This window comes from Rhinoraja longicauda, chromosome 14, assembly GCF_053455715.1.
Source record: "Rhinoraja longicauda isolate Sanriku21f chromosome 14, sRhiLon1.1, whole genome shotgun sequence".
NCBI classification, from domain to species: domain Eukaryota; kingdom Metazoa; phylum Chordata; class Chondrichthyes; order Rajiformes; family Arhynchobatidae; genus Rhinoraja; species Rhinoraja longicauda.
In genome coordinates, this window is record NC_135966.1 from 12,136,014 (window position 1) to 12,151,666 (window position 15,653).

A 15,653-nucleotide genomic window follows, 5' to 3' on the forward strand; every position below is an offset into this window, starting at 1 on the left:
TGTGGGAGGAAACCGAAGCATCCAGAGAAAACCCACGCAGGTCACGGGGAAAACGTACGAACTCCATAGATAGCACCCGTAATCAGGATTGAACTTGGGTCTCAGCCACTGTAAGGAAGCAACTCCACTGCTGCGCCACCTTTTGTCCCCTTGATAACTAGCACCTATAGAAACACCCACTACACTGACCATGAGATCTGTGACGCCACTGATCTGTGGAGTAGCTTCCTGGTAGCGACAGCCATGTTCCATAGAAACATAGAAAATAGGTGCAGGAGTAGGCCATTTGGCCCTTCGAGCCTGCACCGCCATTCAATATGATCATGGCTGATCATCCAACTCAGTATCCCGTTCCTGCCTTCTCTCCATACCCCCTGATCCCTTTAGCCACAAGGGCCACATCTAACTCCCTCTTAAATATAGCCAATGAACTGGCCTCAACTACCTTCTGTGGCAGAGAATTCCACAGATTCACCACTCTCTGTGTGAAAAAAAACTTTCTCATCTCGGTCCTTATCCTTAAACTGTGACCCCTTGTTCTGGACTTCCCCAACATGCTTGGTACTAATCTTTTTGAATACTTCCAGAGGTGCAATCTTGATTTCCCTGGCGGGAGGTTTCAACTGGGTGCAATAGCTTAACTGGGAATTATTTTTTAGGCAGTCCCTCTGTATTGTGGATGATTTACCTTCACTCTGATGTTGTTGGTTTGGTTGGAAGAAGGACTATGCAATTGCTGCAAAAAAACAACGAAGGGCAAATGAGCAGAATGATTTTCTTCTTTACCTTGTCACACTATGAATCTATTTGTTGGTGTAAATTATAAGTTTAGGTTCAAAGTCAAGCTAACCATTCATGTACATCAGGGTAATAAACTTCAGATTCTGCATGTACATGTTATGTTCTTCAAATAATAAACATCTTCCATGACTTTCAATACTTTCACATTCCCCGTGGACAGTGCTGCTTCCTGACTACTACAATTCACTAAATAATTGACCATCATGTGTGTCTCTGAATAAAACATGGAAAATGGGAGTCGAGTGCTGTTGCTACACTGGGTTATTTCCATTCGATTTTTTCTGAAGCAGAATACAGAGCCTACAGAGTACAATGAGGTACATTTAGTGCATTTCAAATTGTTCAATTCTCCATTGTAGAATGGAGATGAGGAGGAATTTCTTTAGCCTAAGGGTGGTGAAACAGTGGAATTCATTAGCACGGACAGCGGTGAAGGCCAAGTCATTGGGTATTTTTAAAGTGGAGATTGACAGGTTCTTGATGAATAAGGGCGTCAAAGGTGGTGGGTTAAAGGGGGTCGAGAGGGAAAAATAGATCAGCCATTATCAAATGGTGGAGCAGAATCAATGGGACAAATGGCCTCATTCTGCTCCTTATGATTTATGGTCTTAAGTAGTTATAGGTGTATTTCCCTTGACAAGGCTCCTGGAAGATTCAGTGGAGATGGCATAGAATAGGAATAATTATATGCAACATTGTTGATTTTTCCACTAAAGTGATATTGAGTAAGAAATCTTGGTTCACAAGTCAATCCCATTGAGGTTTTGGGTGCTTAATTGCCATTATAAAGAAACTCAAAAAACAACACATGGATCAGCATGGAAAAATCATTATTGTTTCCGTAGTTCTTTTACTCAATTCTTCCTTGATGGAGCCAGTTAAAGTTGGTGCAAGTCTTTTAAAGTTTATTCTTGGTTTATAAATGCTACTTCAAACATCAATAATTCAATGGAAGTGGATGAGACCCATGGCCAGGGGTTTCCCTCTGGTGTTCACCTGATGCTACTGCATGGAAAATAAACTAGGATCATCATAATCATAATCGTAATTTATTAGCCAAGTATGTTTTGCAACATACAAAGAATTTGGTTTGCCATACAGTCATACCAAAAAAGCAATACCATATGAAAATACCATGTGTTTTACTTGCAAAAATATAACAAAGTGCTATAAACCATATTAACCTGTTGAAAGGATGGCAGAGGAATGCAAATCTCAATTGTATTTTGTAAATTTAAACAATTTATGCTTTTGCTTTGCAATTTTTCATTCATTTATATCACACAAGATTAATTGACAGGATACTGCTTGTTTTGATAAAACTAATCACACATTGAACATCCTTTTTAATATCAGAACATAACTGGTAAAACAATCATAACATCATTTACTAATAGCTTATGGTTCTTTTGCAAGCTAAACCACATTACGGATCACAACACAACTACATCTCAATCTACAACACACATAAAACATATTTGCTCTGCCAAACACTTCTCGCCAGCTAACATTTTGAAATTAGTTAAAGTAGAAAAGTTACCGTGCTAATTTTCCAAATATTCATTTGTAAATGATGGTTAATTATAACTGTGGTGAAATAAGAGGAAAAAGATGTGAGCCTGCCTACATTGCTCATTCTATTCTGCGCCAACAAAACATCATCTACACCCAGAGATCCCTCACCATCTCGAGAGAGTTGAAACGCAACTGATTGAATCAATCAAAATGACGTATTGAAAAAAAAAGCTTAATGAACCACTGAGGTATGAGTCAATATAATGCAGTTTCTGAGAGTTCGATTTAAAGCACCACTTTTGAACCAGAACACTATATGACATTCCATTAATGCATCTAATACAAACTTGTAATAAAACTACTCTTAAATATAGTTGAGCAAACATATCTAGAAGATATTTTGATCATAGCTGCTCAAAAATATGCTACAATCAGTAGATAGAAGAGACAATAGAAGTGTTTGAAAATACTTCCTTGATTATGAGATATTATTAAAAAATGATTAAGCATTTAAACTTGCAACTAAATTCAGGGATTCTATCAGTCAATATGAAAAATCCTTGAATACTGATGCATAATGAAATAGTCTTAATCTTAATACATACATTTCTGGATGATAAGGGAATAATGATATTAACTCAATCCTTTTTGTTGGATCAAAACATATGGAATTATGAGCAGCAAAGTTACAACTTAATTCCATGCAACTTTCCAACAATCATGGACCAGTCATAGATACATCTGTTTCCCAAGTCTGCAATTAACAATTTTTTGGTGGGCTCTGGCATTTAAACTTAAGGTTATCTTAAATTCATTTCGCCCTCAACAATTCAAAACTTCCGGCATGTTGTGGATTTTGATCAATACAAATGACAAGCCAGAATTTCCAAGATTGCACATCATCTTGTCACTTGCCACTCTACTCTTTCTATGTGTAATCGTCACCTAACACCCATTAGAGTATGATTATCAAATGACAGACGCATATGAATGTAGAAAAAATACACTTATACTGATACCATCCATTTGGAGGATAGGTGTGACAGTGGACTTTTCAATGACTGCACAAGTGACCACAAGCTACAAGTATATGAGGGCCGTTATAATGGAAACTATATACGTTAAATAAGAATTGAATATTGCCACCGTTTAAAAAGGTTTTGCTGCTATTTTGTTTTTCTCTTAAAAATGAATCCATAACAAAGAAAATGTGCAATTATATGTGACTTTCACACAGAACACCATCGGGTTTGTTTGTCTTAGTCTTGGCCAATAACTCCTCACATTGCTCAAATTGGCTGCTTCCTTGAGATAAATTGCCAATGCTCTGTTTCTCTGATTGAGAATGTACGGACACTTGAACAGCAATCTCTTGACATTCCTCGTGCATGAATGAGTCATCTGATTCCCCTGCAGGTGAACAGCTGCGTTTCATTTCAGAATCAATAGTATAGATCTCATCACTGCACCCCTCTGCTTGTCCCTCTTTGTTTTCTTCATCTGTTGCATGCTCTGCTTCATCCATCCTCACAGCCTCGATGATTTCTTCCACAAAGGTTCTGCAATTCAGAATAAGAGGTGGCAGAGGAATGCTCCGAGCAAGTTCTTCTACATACCTGGCAAACTCCATGGTCTTAAACTGAGTCACTTTAGCCAGCTCGAGTGTCTTCGCTGATGTGATGATGGGAATGCGTTTTGCAATTTCAAATGCTTTCTGTAATTTTTCCGCTCCTTCCATTTTGAAGAAGTCATTGATTGCTTTTTCGGTTTTCCTGAGGTGGCTGCTCATCATGCAGAGGCGAGTAATGTTCAATATCATAATGATCGAAAAAGCAATGAGGCAAATTATCATATAATAAATGCCCATATCGCCCGTGGTGAAGACAACACGCAGAGTGATTGTGTAGTTTAAAGTGCCGTGAGGATATGCTGCAATGCATGTGTAACGGCCTCGATCGGCAAATGTAACGCTGGTGATGTTCAGGTCCCCACTGTCTAGGATAAGCCATTTTCCATCTGTTGAATTAAGAAAGGCAAATTGGTCTTCAATAGATGCACGTGACACACAAATTTACACATTATCTTTTTTCATAGTGCTGTAGGAATCATGCTGTAACATTGAGGTATTCTTTCCAATATGCCCCTTGAAAGAGCAATCCAATTAAACGCACCCACTTGCCCACTCTTTTTCACATCAACGAATACTTCTACATTTAGGGCAGCACAGTGGCGCAGTGGTAGAGTTGCTGCCTTACAGCATTAGAGACCTGGATTCGATTCTGACTATGGGTGCTATCTGTATGGTGTTTGTACGTTCTCCCCATGACATTCCAAAGACGTGCAGGTTTGTAGGTTAATAGGTCTATGTAAATCTTACCTAGTGGGTAGGATAGAACTAGTGTGTGGGTGATTGTTGGTCGGCACGAACTCGGTGGGCTGAAGGGTATGTTTACATGCTGTATCTCTAAACTCAACTAAACTAAAATATTTTTTTCTTGCAGTTCCTTGAGCCTATATTGTTTTCTGCTTTACATATTTATTGAATTCCTTTTTTCAATTGCTAACTCTATTTTAACCATCCTTTCGGGCAGTGCAATCTGACTCATGCAATTTGCAGCCTGAAAATCTATATTCCCACATTGTTGCCTTTCATTGTTTCGCCAATTGCCTTAAACTTGTCTCACCTGGTTATTGACACCTCACCTCAAAAATGTCGTCTTTAGTATTCAATCAAAACCATTAATTTCAAATAATCCATCAAGTCTTGCTTAAGCCTCCTCTGCTGTAAGAGCAATTCCAGTTTCTCAAACTATTCACATAATTGACTTATCTGACTTTGTCTAACATTCTATTAAATTTCCTCTGCATTCCCAGCCGCTCAGCTCCAAGCCCCTCCCGATTAGTCTGCTGTTGCTGCATTTCACTGCCCTCTTTTTTGGAACTGCTGCTTATCATCTGAAATTATCCAATCCGCTGGCAACTTTCTCAAATCCTAGTTGGATTGGCAGACAAAACCTCCAATATTTCCACTGCTCAGCTGCTATAAGATGCGTCCCGTCCATGTTCAGTCATTCTTCAGCTCCGAGTGCAGGCATGCTTTTAACTATCTCCTGCACTACCAGAATGAGGGCCCTGAACATAAACTGGAAGAACCACTTGTTTTCAGTCCAGGTACTTTGCAACCTTGAAGAATGAATACCGAATTTCCCAACCAGATAAACTGCTTTCTCATTGTTTCCCATTATCACACTTATGTCTCTTGAAAAAGTCTAATTGGTGGTCAATTCTCATGGTCCTTTTCATTTAATCTACCTTTGCCAATCTCCACATATTGTGTTTTACATTACACCTTGCTCTTCTCCCCCACAACATCTGCTTTGAAAATTGACAGCATTTCACATAGTACATCTTGATTCCAGACCACCGTAAGTGACTTGCAAATACCAACTTTGACAGTGGTTGTTTATCATGGAAAAGAAAGCCTTCACTAAAACTGACATTTCACTCACTATATGATAAAATTACAAATTTTGCTTTTAAATTGTAACATAATTTTTTCAAATAATTCCATGTGTTCATCTTCAATTAATAAATATTTCTAGTGTATTTGCTCTGAAAGGGTAGACAATAAATTATAAGTGAGTGATCTAAACTTCACACTACCTGTCATGCTGCTGTCCTTGAGGAGAATCCCCTTTGAGTTGTACCACATGATGTTGTAAATCTGGCTACTGTTCACATTGCATTCAATCAGCACACTTGTTCCTTCTTTCACTATGAGGTCACGATGCGCTGGCAGTTTCGAAAGGAAATTAGATCCTGCATGTGACACACCCCTTTGCACATTTACAGAACTGTAATTTGCACTATTGTATAATCCACAAACAACCGTGCAGCAATGAAATATCAAAGTTACTGTGATGGATTGGGCAGTTACTGTTACACCCGGATGCTTCATTGGAGAAGATTAAGATTTTCAACATTTACAATAGTTGCTACAGTTGCACTGCAGGTCCCTGCAACACAATGCAATTCCTCAAGCACGTGTGCCGTTACTTCAATCACCACACAAGATTTTGTCAGGTATTGCTGTGTGTATGTCCAAGGTCAATTCAAAACCTGCAATTACAAAAACACAGATTTATAAATACATATATTCATTGTCATAGATGGATGTGGAGGCCGAGTCAATGGATACTTTTAAGATGGAGATTGACAGATTGTTGATTAGTACGGGTGTCAGGGGTTATGGGGAGAAAGCAGGAGAATGGGTTTGAGAGAGAAGGATAGATCAGCCATAATTGACAATAGACAATAGGTGCAGGAGTAGGCCATTGAATGGCGGAGTAGACTTGATGGGCCGAATGGCCTGTCTGCTCCTATAACTTATGAACTTACAAAGAGCCAAGTATCAATAGTGCTACAAATGTTTCCATTAACTAATCATAAAATACTCATGGATTATTAATATTGCACTTCTTTAGAAATTACGACAAAGTAGCAACTCACTCGCCATGAAACAGTTGGCTACTCTCATCATTTAATCCTTGAATCTGAGTTACGGACAGGCTCACGGCTGAAATGATTATCTCACAATTAATAACATTTGCCATTATATAATTTGGGGAAATTTCACCTTTTTTAAAAAGAAAACAGCATTTCATAAAATTAGAACACAATATTACAATGGTTTAGAGAAGCAGCTCTAAAATTATTGGACTGAATCAAAAATATAAGTACAATTGTGCAAAGGAAATAAACATATTGCTAATATGGACAGTGCAAGTTCTAGTAATTAACACAGATTATCATTCATACAAAATTTATAATCTATACAATTTCTTAAGGATCAGGTGAATTCATTTATGCAAGACAAATAAAATCATGGCCATGTTTACACAGCACATTAGATGCTGCAAAACTTTATCACCATGTTAAAATTAGCAGATCAGTGCTATCTAATCCCAATGCCCTTAAATAATAAACTAGTTACTCTTAGAAACATTACACATATTCCAAGTGTACACTTCAAGGGTCAAGAGTGTAGAGTCAAGATTATTTTAATGACATATGTCCTGAAATGGAACAATAAAATTCCTACTTGCAGCAGCACAATAGATACATAAACATAGTGCTCTATAAACACCATAAGGAAAAAATTAAAAGTTAAGTATATATTTTTAAAATTAGAGTGCAAAGCCAAAAACAATGCTCCCCATGTCTATGTAGTTCAGAGTTTATTTGGAGGTTGTAGTGTTAATAGCCTGATGATTGTTGGGAAGAAGCTGCTCCTGAATCCGGAAGTTCGTTTTCAGCCTCTTATACCTTCTTCCCGATGGCAGGAGTGAAAGGTGGTTTGGGTCACTGGCTGCCTTTTCGAGGCAGCAACTTCTGCAGATCCCTTCGATGGTGGGGAGGTCAGTTCCTGTGATGGATTGGGCAGTATTCACCAATTTTTGCTATCTTGCTTTAAGCACTGAAACAAGGTCCCTTCTGCCCATTCTCATAAACAAAAAGGTTCCAAAGCATTGTTTTGAAAACATCCAGGTAAATCTTCCCATTGCTTGGCCAAAATTTATCCCTCAACCAACATGACCAAAACAGATTACCTGGCCATCTCAATGTTGTTTTCTATATTCAATGGAGAAAGTCTAACGAAAGTTCGATTTTCTAAGTTCGATGGAGAAAGTCTAAGCGAAAGGTGTTATAGAAATGAAGTTTTTTTTAAATCTCTCTTATTGCAATATGTATTTTACATATCAAGTTGGGTAAATAGAAATGTTATTTGATTAATCAAGACATATTAATCCATGTTTTTAACTTCTATGGTTTTTATATTTAAAATAAACAAAAGCAACAAATTGATGCCTCCATATTTGCAGTTACTGAAAGATACACAAGCATACTGTGCATTATAACCCAACAATATAGCTCAAATCCCAATTCCCCAATAGACTCCCATTACATTTAACTGATGCTTGCAAAATATATTCCAAAGATCTAGTTATAGGAATGTCAGCCATTACAAAGACTAACCATTAAGATATAGCAGAAAAGAACCTTCCATTCCAATTGGGAGATCTCAACAAAATTGAGGGAACTACTGGAAGACTTTAGTGGGCAAGCTATTGTAATTTCAATGATAAATTTCAAACAGACTTACATTTACACCTAGCGTAACATTTACACCTACATTCATGGCCTAGCGTACTCTTCAAAATTTGAAATTAAATTTAAGTAAAAGTGATTTTTTCCGCAGTTTTCTTGGAGTCAAATTTCGCACAGCAAGCTGTTAGGAAGACTAATGAGTGATAATGACACAATAATGTATTTAAGAGTTTGTGAGATAAATATTTGCCAATATATTGCAGTTAATTCCCTTAATGATATTTGAAATTGCGTCAACAAATCATTTACACCCAACTGGTTTAATATCTGATCTGAAAGAAGACAGCTGCTCCCTTCATAATAAAACACCACACAATATTTTGCGGTCAAGTTACATGGAAATTTAAACTCGTAAATTAATCATTTTGCTTCCAAAAGATCATCATGTCAAACAGGAAAGGTATCCATCTGGAAAGCATTCTCAAAAAAGCATATGCAATTGTATGATGCAACCGTTGATCTTTTAAACCACAGAAGAAACAGGGAGAGGATATGCGCCATTGAGCCCTTCAAACCCGTTCTGCCATTTAGTAGGTTTAGGCTTAGTATTGTCATGTGAACCATGATACAGTGAAAAGCTTAGTTTTGCATGCTATCTAATCAGATCAGATATACATATATAAATACAAACAAGTCAAACTCAAGTACAATAGAAAGAGAAAACCAGATTACTTTATGACTTTACTTTAGATTGGGTAAAACTGTTCCCAAACCAAGCTCTTTGCAACTTCACAGTATACTTTCTATGGTTCTTCTGTAGAAGTTTGGAAGAGTCACTGGAAACATGCCAAATTTCCTAAAGTAATTTGCCACAGTAGGGTCCCGACCCGAAACGTCGCCTATCAATTATTTCCAGACATGCCACTCGACCCACTGAGTGACCCCAGCATTTTGTGGCTATCGCTATGCTAAATTTCCTGTCTTCTCAGGAAGTAGAGGCGTTGGTGTGACTTCTTGGCATCTGAATCAGTGTGCTTGGTCCATGACAGATCATTGGTAATATTAACACATAGGAACTTGTAGTTCTCAACCATTTCTACTTCCACATCATTGATGCTGATTGGGACATGTACTCCACCATGCTCCCTGAAGACAGTAACTAGCTCTTTTCCCTTGCACTAGCTCCTTCTTCTTAGATCACAAGGCATAGGTCCTCAGCCCACCAGATCACGTTGTTTACATGAATCCATCACCCGTTTACATGAATCTTACAATACGAATCTTATATTAGTTCCATTTTATTCTCCCCACATTCCCATCAACTCTAAGCAGATTCTACCCCTCAACCACCCACCAGAGACAATTTACAATGTCCTAGGGGGAGTGTTTGCTAGTGCTGTCGGGGAGGATTTAAACTAATGTGGCAGGGGGATGGGAGCTGGAGCAGAGAGACAGAGGGGTGTAAAATGAGGGTAGAAGCAACAGGTAGCAAGGTGAAAAGTAAAAGTGGCAGGCAGACAAATCCAGGGCAAAAATCAAAAAGGGCCACTTTTCAACATAATCGTACAAGGGGTAAGAGAGTTGTAAAAACAAGCCTGAAAGCTTTGTGTCTCAATGCAAGGAGTATACGTAATAAGGTGGATGAATTAAATGTGGAGATAGTTATTAATGATTATGATATAGTTGGGATTACGGAGACATGGCTCCAGGGTGACCAAGGCTGGGAGCTCAACATCCAGGGATATTCTATATTCAGGCGGGATAGACAGAAAGGAAAAGGAGGTGGGGTAGCGTTACTGGTTAGAGAGGAGATTAAAGCAGTGGAAAGGAAGGACATTAGCTTGGAGGAAGTGGAATCGATATGGGTAGAGCTACGAAACACTAAGGGGCAGAAAACGCTAGTGGGAGTTGTGTACAGGCCACCTAACAGCAGTAGGGAGGTTGGGGATGGCATCAAGCAGGAAATTAGAAATGCATGCACTAAAGGCGCAGCAGTTATAATGGGTGACTTCAATCTACATATCGATTGGGTGAACCAAACTGGCAGGGGTGCTGAGGAAGAGGATTTCTTGGAATGTTTGAGAGATGGTTTTCTAAACCAACATGTCGAGGAACCAACGAGAGAACAGGCCATTCTAGACTGGGTATTGAGTAATGAGGAAGGGTTAGTTAGCAGTCTTGTTGTGCGAGGCCCCTTGGGCAAGAGTGATCATAATATGGTAGAGTTCTTCATTAGGATGGAGAGTGACAAAGTCGATACAGAAACAAGTGTTCTGAACTTAAAGAAAGGTAACTTTGAGGGTATGAGGCGTGAATTGTCCAAGATAGACTGCCGATTGATGCTGAAAGGGTTGACGGTGGACATGCAATGGAAAGCATTTAAAGGTCGCATGGATAAACTACAACAAGTGTTCATCCCAGTTTGGCAAAAGAACAAACCAGGAAAGGTAGTGCATCCGTGGCTTAACAAGGGAAATCAAGGATAGTATTAAAACAAAAGATGAAGCATACAGATTAGCCAGAAAAAGTAGCATACCAGAGGACTGGGAGAAATTCAGAGTCCAGCAGAGGAGGACAAAGGGCTTAATTAGGAAAGGGAAAATGGATTATGAGGGAAAACTGGCAAGGAACATAAAAACAGACTGCAAAAGCTTTTATAGATATGTCAAGAGGAAAAGATTAGTTAAGGCAAATGTAGGTCCCTTGCAGTCGGAAACAGGTGAATTGATCATAGGGAACAAGGAGATGGCAGACCAATTGAACAAATACTTTGGTTCTGTCTTCACTAAGGAAGACATAAACCGTCTGCCGGAAATAGCGGGGGACCGGGGGTCTAATGAGATGGAGGAACTGAGGGAAATCCAGGTTAGTCGGGAAGTGGTGTTAGGTAAATTAAATGGATTAAAGACAGATAAATCCCCAGGGCCAGATAGGCTGCATCCCAGAGTGCTTAAGGAAGTAGCCTCAGAAATAGTGGATGCATTAGTGATAACTTTTCAAAACTCTTTAGATTCTGGAGTAGTTCCTGAGGACTGGAGGGTAACTAATGTAACCCCACTTTTTAAAAAGGGAGGGAGAGAGAAAACGGGGAATTATAGACCAGTTAGCCTAACATCGGTAGTGGGGAAAATGCTAGAGTCAGTTATTAAAGATGTGATAGCATTACATTTGGAAAGTGGTGATATCATCGGACAAAGTCAGCATGGATTTACCAAAGGCAAATCATGTCTGACGAATCTTATAGAATTTTTCGAGGATGTAACTAGTAGAGTGGATAAGGGAGAACCAGTCGATGTGTTATATCTGGACTTTCAGAAGGCCTTCGACAAGGTCCCACATAGGAGATTGGTGTACAAACTTAAAGCACACGGTATTGAGGGTTCAGTGTTGAGGTGGATAGAAAATTGGTTGGCGGACAGGAAGCAAAGAGTAGGAATAAACGGGTCCTTTTCGGAATGGCAGGCAGTGACTAGTGGGGTACCGCAAGGCTCAGTGCTGGGACCCCAGTTATTTACAGTGTATATTAATGATTTGGACGAGGGAATTGAATGCAACATCTCTAAGTTTGCGGATGACACGAAGCTGGGTGGCAGTGTTAGCTGCGAGGAGGATGCTAGGACTTGGATAGAGTGACTTGGATAGATTAGGCGAGTGGGCAAATGCATGGCAGATGCAATATAATGTGGATAAATGTGAGGTTATCCACTTTGGCGGCAAGAACAGGAAAGCAGAGTATTACCTGAATGGTGACCGATTGGGAGAAGGGGAGATGCAACGTGACCTGGGTGTCATGGTGCACCAGTCATTGAAAGCAAGCATGCAGGTGCAGCAGGCAGTGAAGAAAGCGAATGGTATGTTGGCATTCATAGCAAGAGGATTTGAGTTTAGGAGCAGGGAGGTTCTGCTGCAGTTGTACAGGGCCTTGGTGAGACCGCACTTGGAGTATTGTGTGCAGTTTTGGTCTCCTAACCCGAGGAAAGACGTTCTTGCCTTAGAGGGAGTACAGAGAAGGTTCACCAGATTGATCCCTGGGATGGCGGGACTTACATATGAGGAAAGACTGGATAGACTGGGCTTGTACTCGCTGGAATTTAGAAGACTGAGGGGGGATCTTATAGAAACATATAAAATTCTTAAGGGGTTGGAGAGGCTAGATGCGGGAAGATTGTTCCCGATGTTGGGGGAGTCCAGAACCAGGGGTCACAGCTTAAGGATAAGGGGGAAGTCTTTTAGGACCGAGATGAGAAAACATTTCTTCACACAGAGAGTGGTGAGTCTGTGGAATTCTCTGCCACAGAAGGTAGTTGAGGCCAGTTCATTGGCTATATTTAAGAGGGAGTTAGATGTGGCCCTTTTTGCTAAAGGGATCAGGGGGTATGGAGAGAAGGCAGGTACAGGCTACTGAGCTGAATGATCAGCCATGATCATATTGAATGGCGGTGCAGGCTCGAAGGGCCGAATGGCCTACTCCTGCACCTATTTTCTATGTTTCTATGTTTCAATGTAATTAAGCTACCAACCGGTATGTCTTCAGGATTCAAGATGGCGCTGGTGCAAGACTCTTTATATGCTGGTCCTAAAGGAAGACCTACTCTGAAGAAGGGTCACGACCCGAAATGTCACCCATTCCTTCTATCCGCAAATTTCCCCGGTGTGGGACAAATAAAGGAATATATTATATTATCCAGAGAAGCTGCCCGTTCCGCTGAGTTACTCCAGCATATTGTGTCTATCCTACTCTTTTAAATCTCTTTTCCATGGAACTGTTCCGCTATATTGCTGAGAACTTTATTCTGCACGCTGTATCTTTCCCTTTGTTCTAGCTACTTGATTGTAGTTATGCATAGTTTTATCTGATTTGATTGCCTAGCATGCAAAACAAAGCTTTTCATTGTACCTCGGTACACGCAACAACAAAAAACCTAAACATAATGTGGAAGGAAGCTTTCTAACAGTTCAAATATAGACTAACTGGATCCTCTTGCCAACCATCTGGGGGAACTTGAACAAATTTGTCAAAACACCATTTCTTCTTCATAAATTGATATTATTCTATCTGATCCTATACATATTAAATGCCTTATTTTGGCATTTCCTGAATAATAGATCCCAGCATTTTCATTGACAGTTGGTATCCAATTAATTGAGATGTAGTTTCCCATTTTCTCTTATCTTTCATAAATATAATTATATTTTGCTAGTTTCTAGTCTGTGGAAACCATTCTAGAATTCATGGAAATTTGGTCAAAAACAACCAGTCTATCCACAACCTATATAGCCACCTCTTTCAAAAATGACTTGCGAGTTATCTGGTCATAAGGATTTATTGGCTTTCAGTTTCACTCATTTCCCCAAGGGAAAGATTTGAACGTGAAGGGATAACTTTTTTTTTCATGGAACACTGGAGGTTAAGGGGAGACCTGATACTGGTCTCTGTTCTATTAACGTGTTTTAACAGTCATAGAGTGATAGAGTGTGGTAACAGGACCTTTGGCCCAACTTGCCCACACCGGCCAACATGTCCCAGCTACATTTGTCCCACCTGCTTGCATTTGGCCCAAATCCCTCCAAACCTGTCCTATCCATGTACTTGTCTAACTGTTTCTTAAACGTTGGCATAGTCCCTGCCTCAACTACCTCCTCTGGCAGGTTGTTCCATACATCCACCACTCTTTGTGTGAAAAATTTACCCCTCAGATTCATATTATATCATTTCCCCTTCATTTTAAACCTATGTCCTCTAGTCCACAAAATAATCCTAATTTCATTCACCTCCTCATTCACACTCAACCTGTTCCCCAAAATGTTTTAATTTCTTTCCATGGAAACTGAAACATGATCTTAATTCCTTAGTTATTTCCTTTTACGAATGAAACCTACAATCAGTCAGATACATGTCAGTGCAATTGCAAGCACTTAGATGTAAAATAGTTTTCTGAAATGACTTTATTTGAAATAAGGGGAAACAACCGAATACTAATTCCAAATACACCACAACACACACATCCTGCCACAGTAAAGTCTAGTAACACACGGCCCAACATTGCAGACAAAATATGTAGGAAGGAACTGCAGATGCTGGTTTACACCAAAGATAGACACAAAAAGCTGGAGTTACTCAGCGGGCCAGGCAGCATCTCTGGAGAATAGGAATAGGTGATGTTTCGTGTCCAGACCCTTCTTCAGAATGAAAGTGAAGGAAGACGGACACACAGACATATGGGTGAGGTGTGAAAAGGACAGATCAAAGCAGCTGCTGCTCAAGGAAATGTAGAATGCTTCAGTTGTCTGAGGGGAAGTTGACAACGAGGCATACAAACTGTAAAATTAATCAGGTCAGCGAAACAAGGGTTCTCAAAATAGACACAAAATGCTGGAGTAACTCAGCCGGACAGGCAGCGTCTCTGGAGAAGAGTGGGTGACGTTTCGTGTCGAGACCCTTCTTCAGTCATGGGTTACTTGAAGTTAGAGAAATCAATAACAATGCCGTTGGGTTATGAACTGCCCAAGAAATAAAACTCGTCAACGGTTTAATCCGGCTGTTCACTGACCTTAAACTCCATTCTGCTCTTCGCCTCGATGAGACCAGCAGACGGCACATGCGCAGTCACCCTCCACTACGCCATCAGCGGGCAGAGAGGCGCTGTTCACCGCCCAGCCGCAGGGGCGCTGCAACCAGAGGGCAGCGGGAGGTACTGTTCACCGCCCGGCCACAGCGGGCGCTGCAACCAGAGTGCAGTGGGAGGTGCTGTTCACCCCCCGGCCGCAGGGGGCGCCGCAATCAGGGAGCAGAGAGACCTTTCATGTCCCCACCCCACCCCACCCCACCCCACCGTAGGGGGCGCTGCGGTCAGGCATAGACGCTACATTTTACATTGTTATAACTCACCTACCTTACCAAATATGAACGTTAGCTTACATTAAATACCTTCCGACAATATGTCCTATTCAAATTAAAGGTAAACATTGCTATCGCCATAACTTCTTGCATGCAACAAAAGATGGATCACTTTTTCTAAGTGCATGCGCATTAACAATTGACCTTTAACAATTAACAATTGGAATTTAGAAGATTGAGGGGGGATCTTATAGAAACTTACAAAATTCTTAAGGGGTTGGACAGGCTAGATGCAGGAAGATTGTTCCCGATGTTGGGGAAGTCCAGAACAAGGGGTCACAGTTTAAGGATAAGGGGGAAGTATTTTAGGACCGAGATGAGAAAGGTTTTT

General features: G+C 40.1%; 1 protein-coding gene across 3 annotated transcripts; it reads right to left on the minus strand.

Moving 5' to 3' along the window:
• Window positions 1-1,761: 1,761 nt before the first annotated feature.
• Window positions 1,762-15,052, minus strand: LOC144599825 (microfibril-associated glycoprotein 3-like). Of its 3 annotated transcripts, none has more exons than XM_078411074.1 (3): window positions 14,976-15,052; window positions 5,980-6,435; window positions 1,762-4,332 (listed from the first exon to the last, which is right to left on the minus strand). In XM_078411074.1, exons 2-3 carry the CDS (start codon window positions 6,272-6,274, stop codon window positions 3,533-3,535), a joined length of 1,095 nt encoding a protein of 364 aa, XP_078267200.1. In that variant the 5' UTR covers window positions 6,275-6,435; window positions 14,976-15,052; the 3' UTR covers window positions 1,762-3,532. The 3 variants fall into 3 exon arrangements, with proteins under 3 accessions (XP_078267200.1, XP_078267202.1, XP_078267201.1); XM_078411076.1 differs by lacking the exon at window positions 14,976-15,052 and adding an exon at window positions 7,926-7,943; XM_078411075.1 differs by lacking the exon at window positions 14,976-15,052 and adding an exon at window positions 7,642-7,729.
• Between the last annotated feature and the right edge of the window lie 601 nt (window positions 15,053-15,653).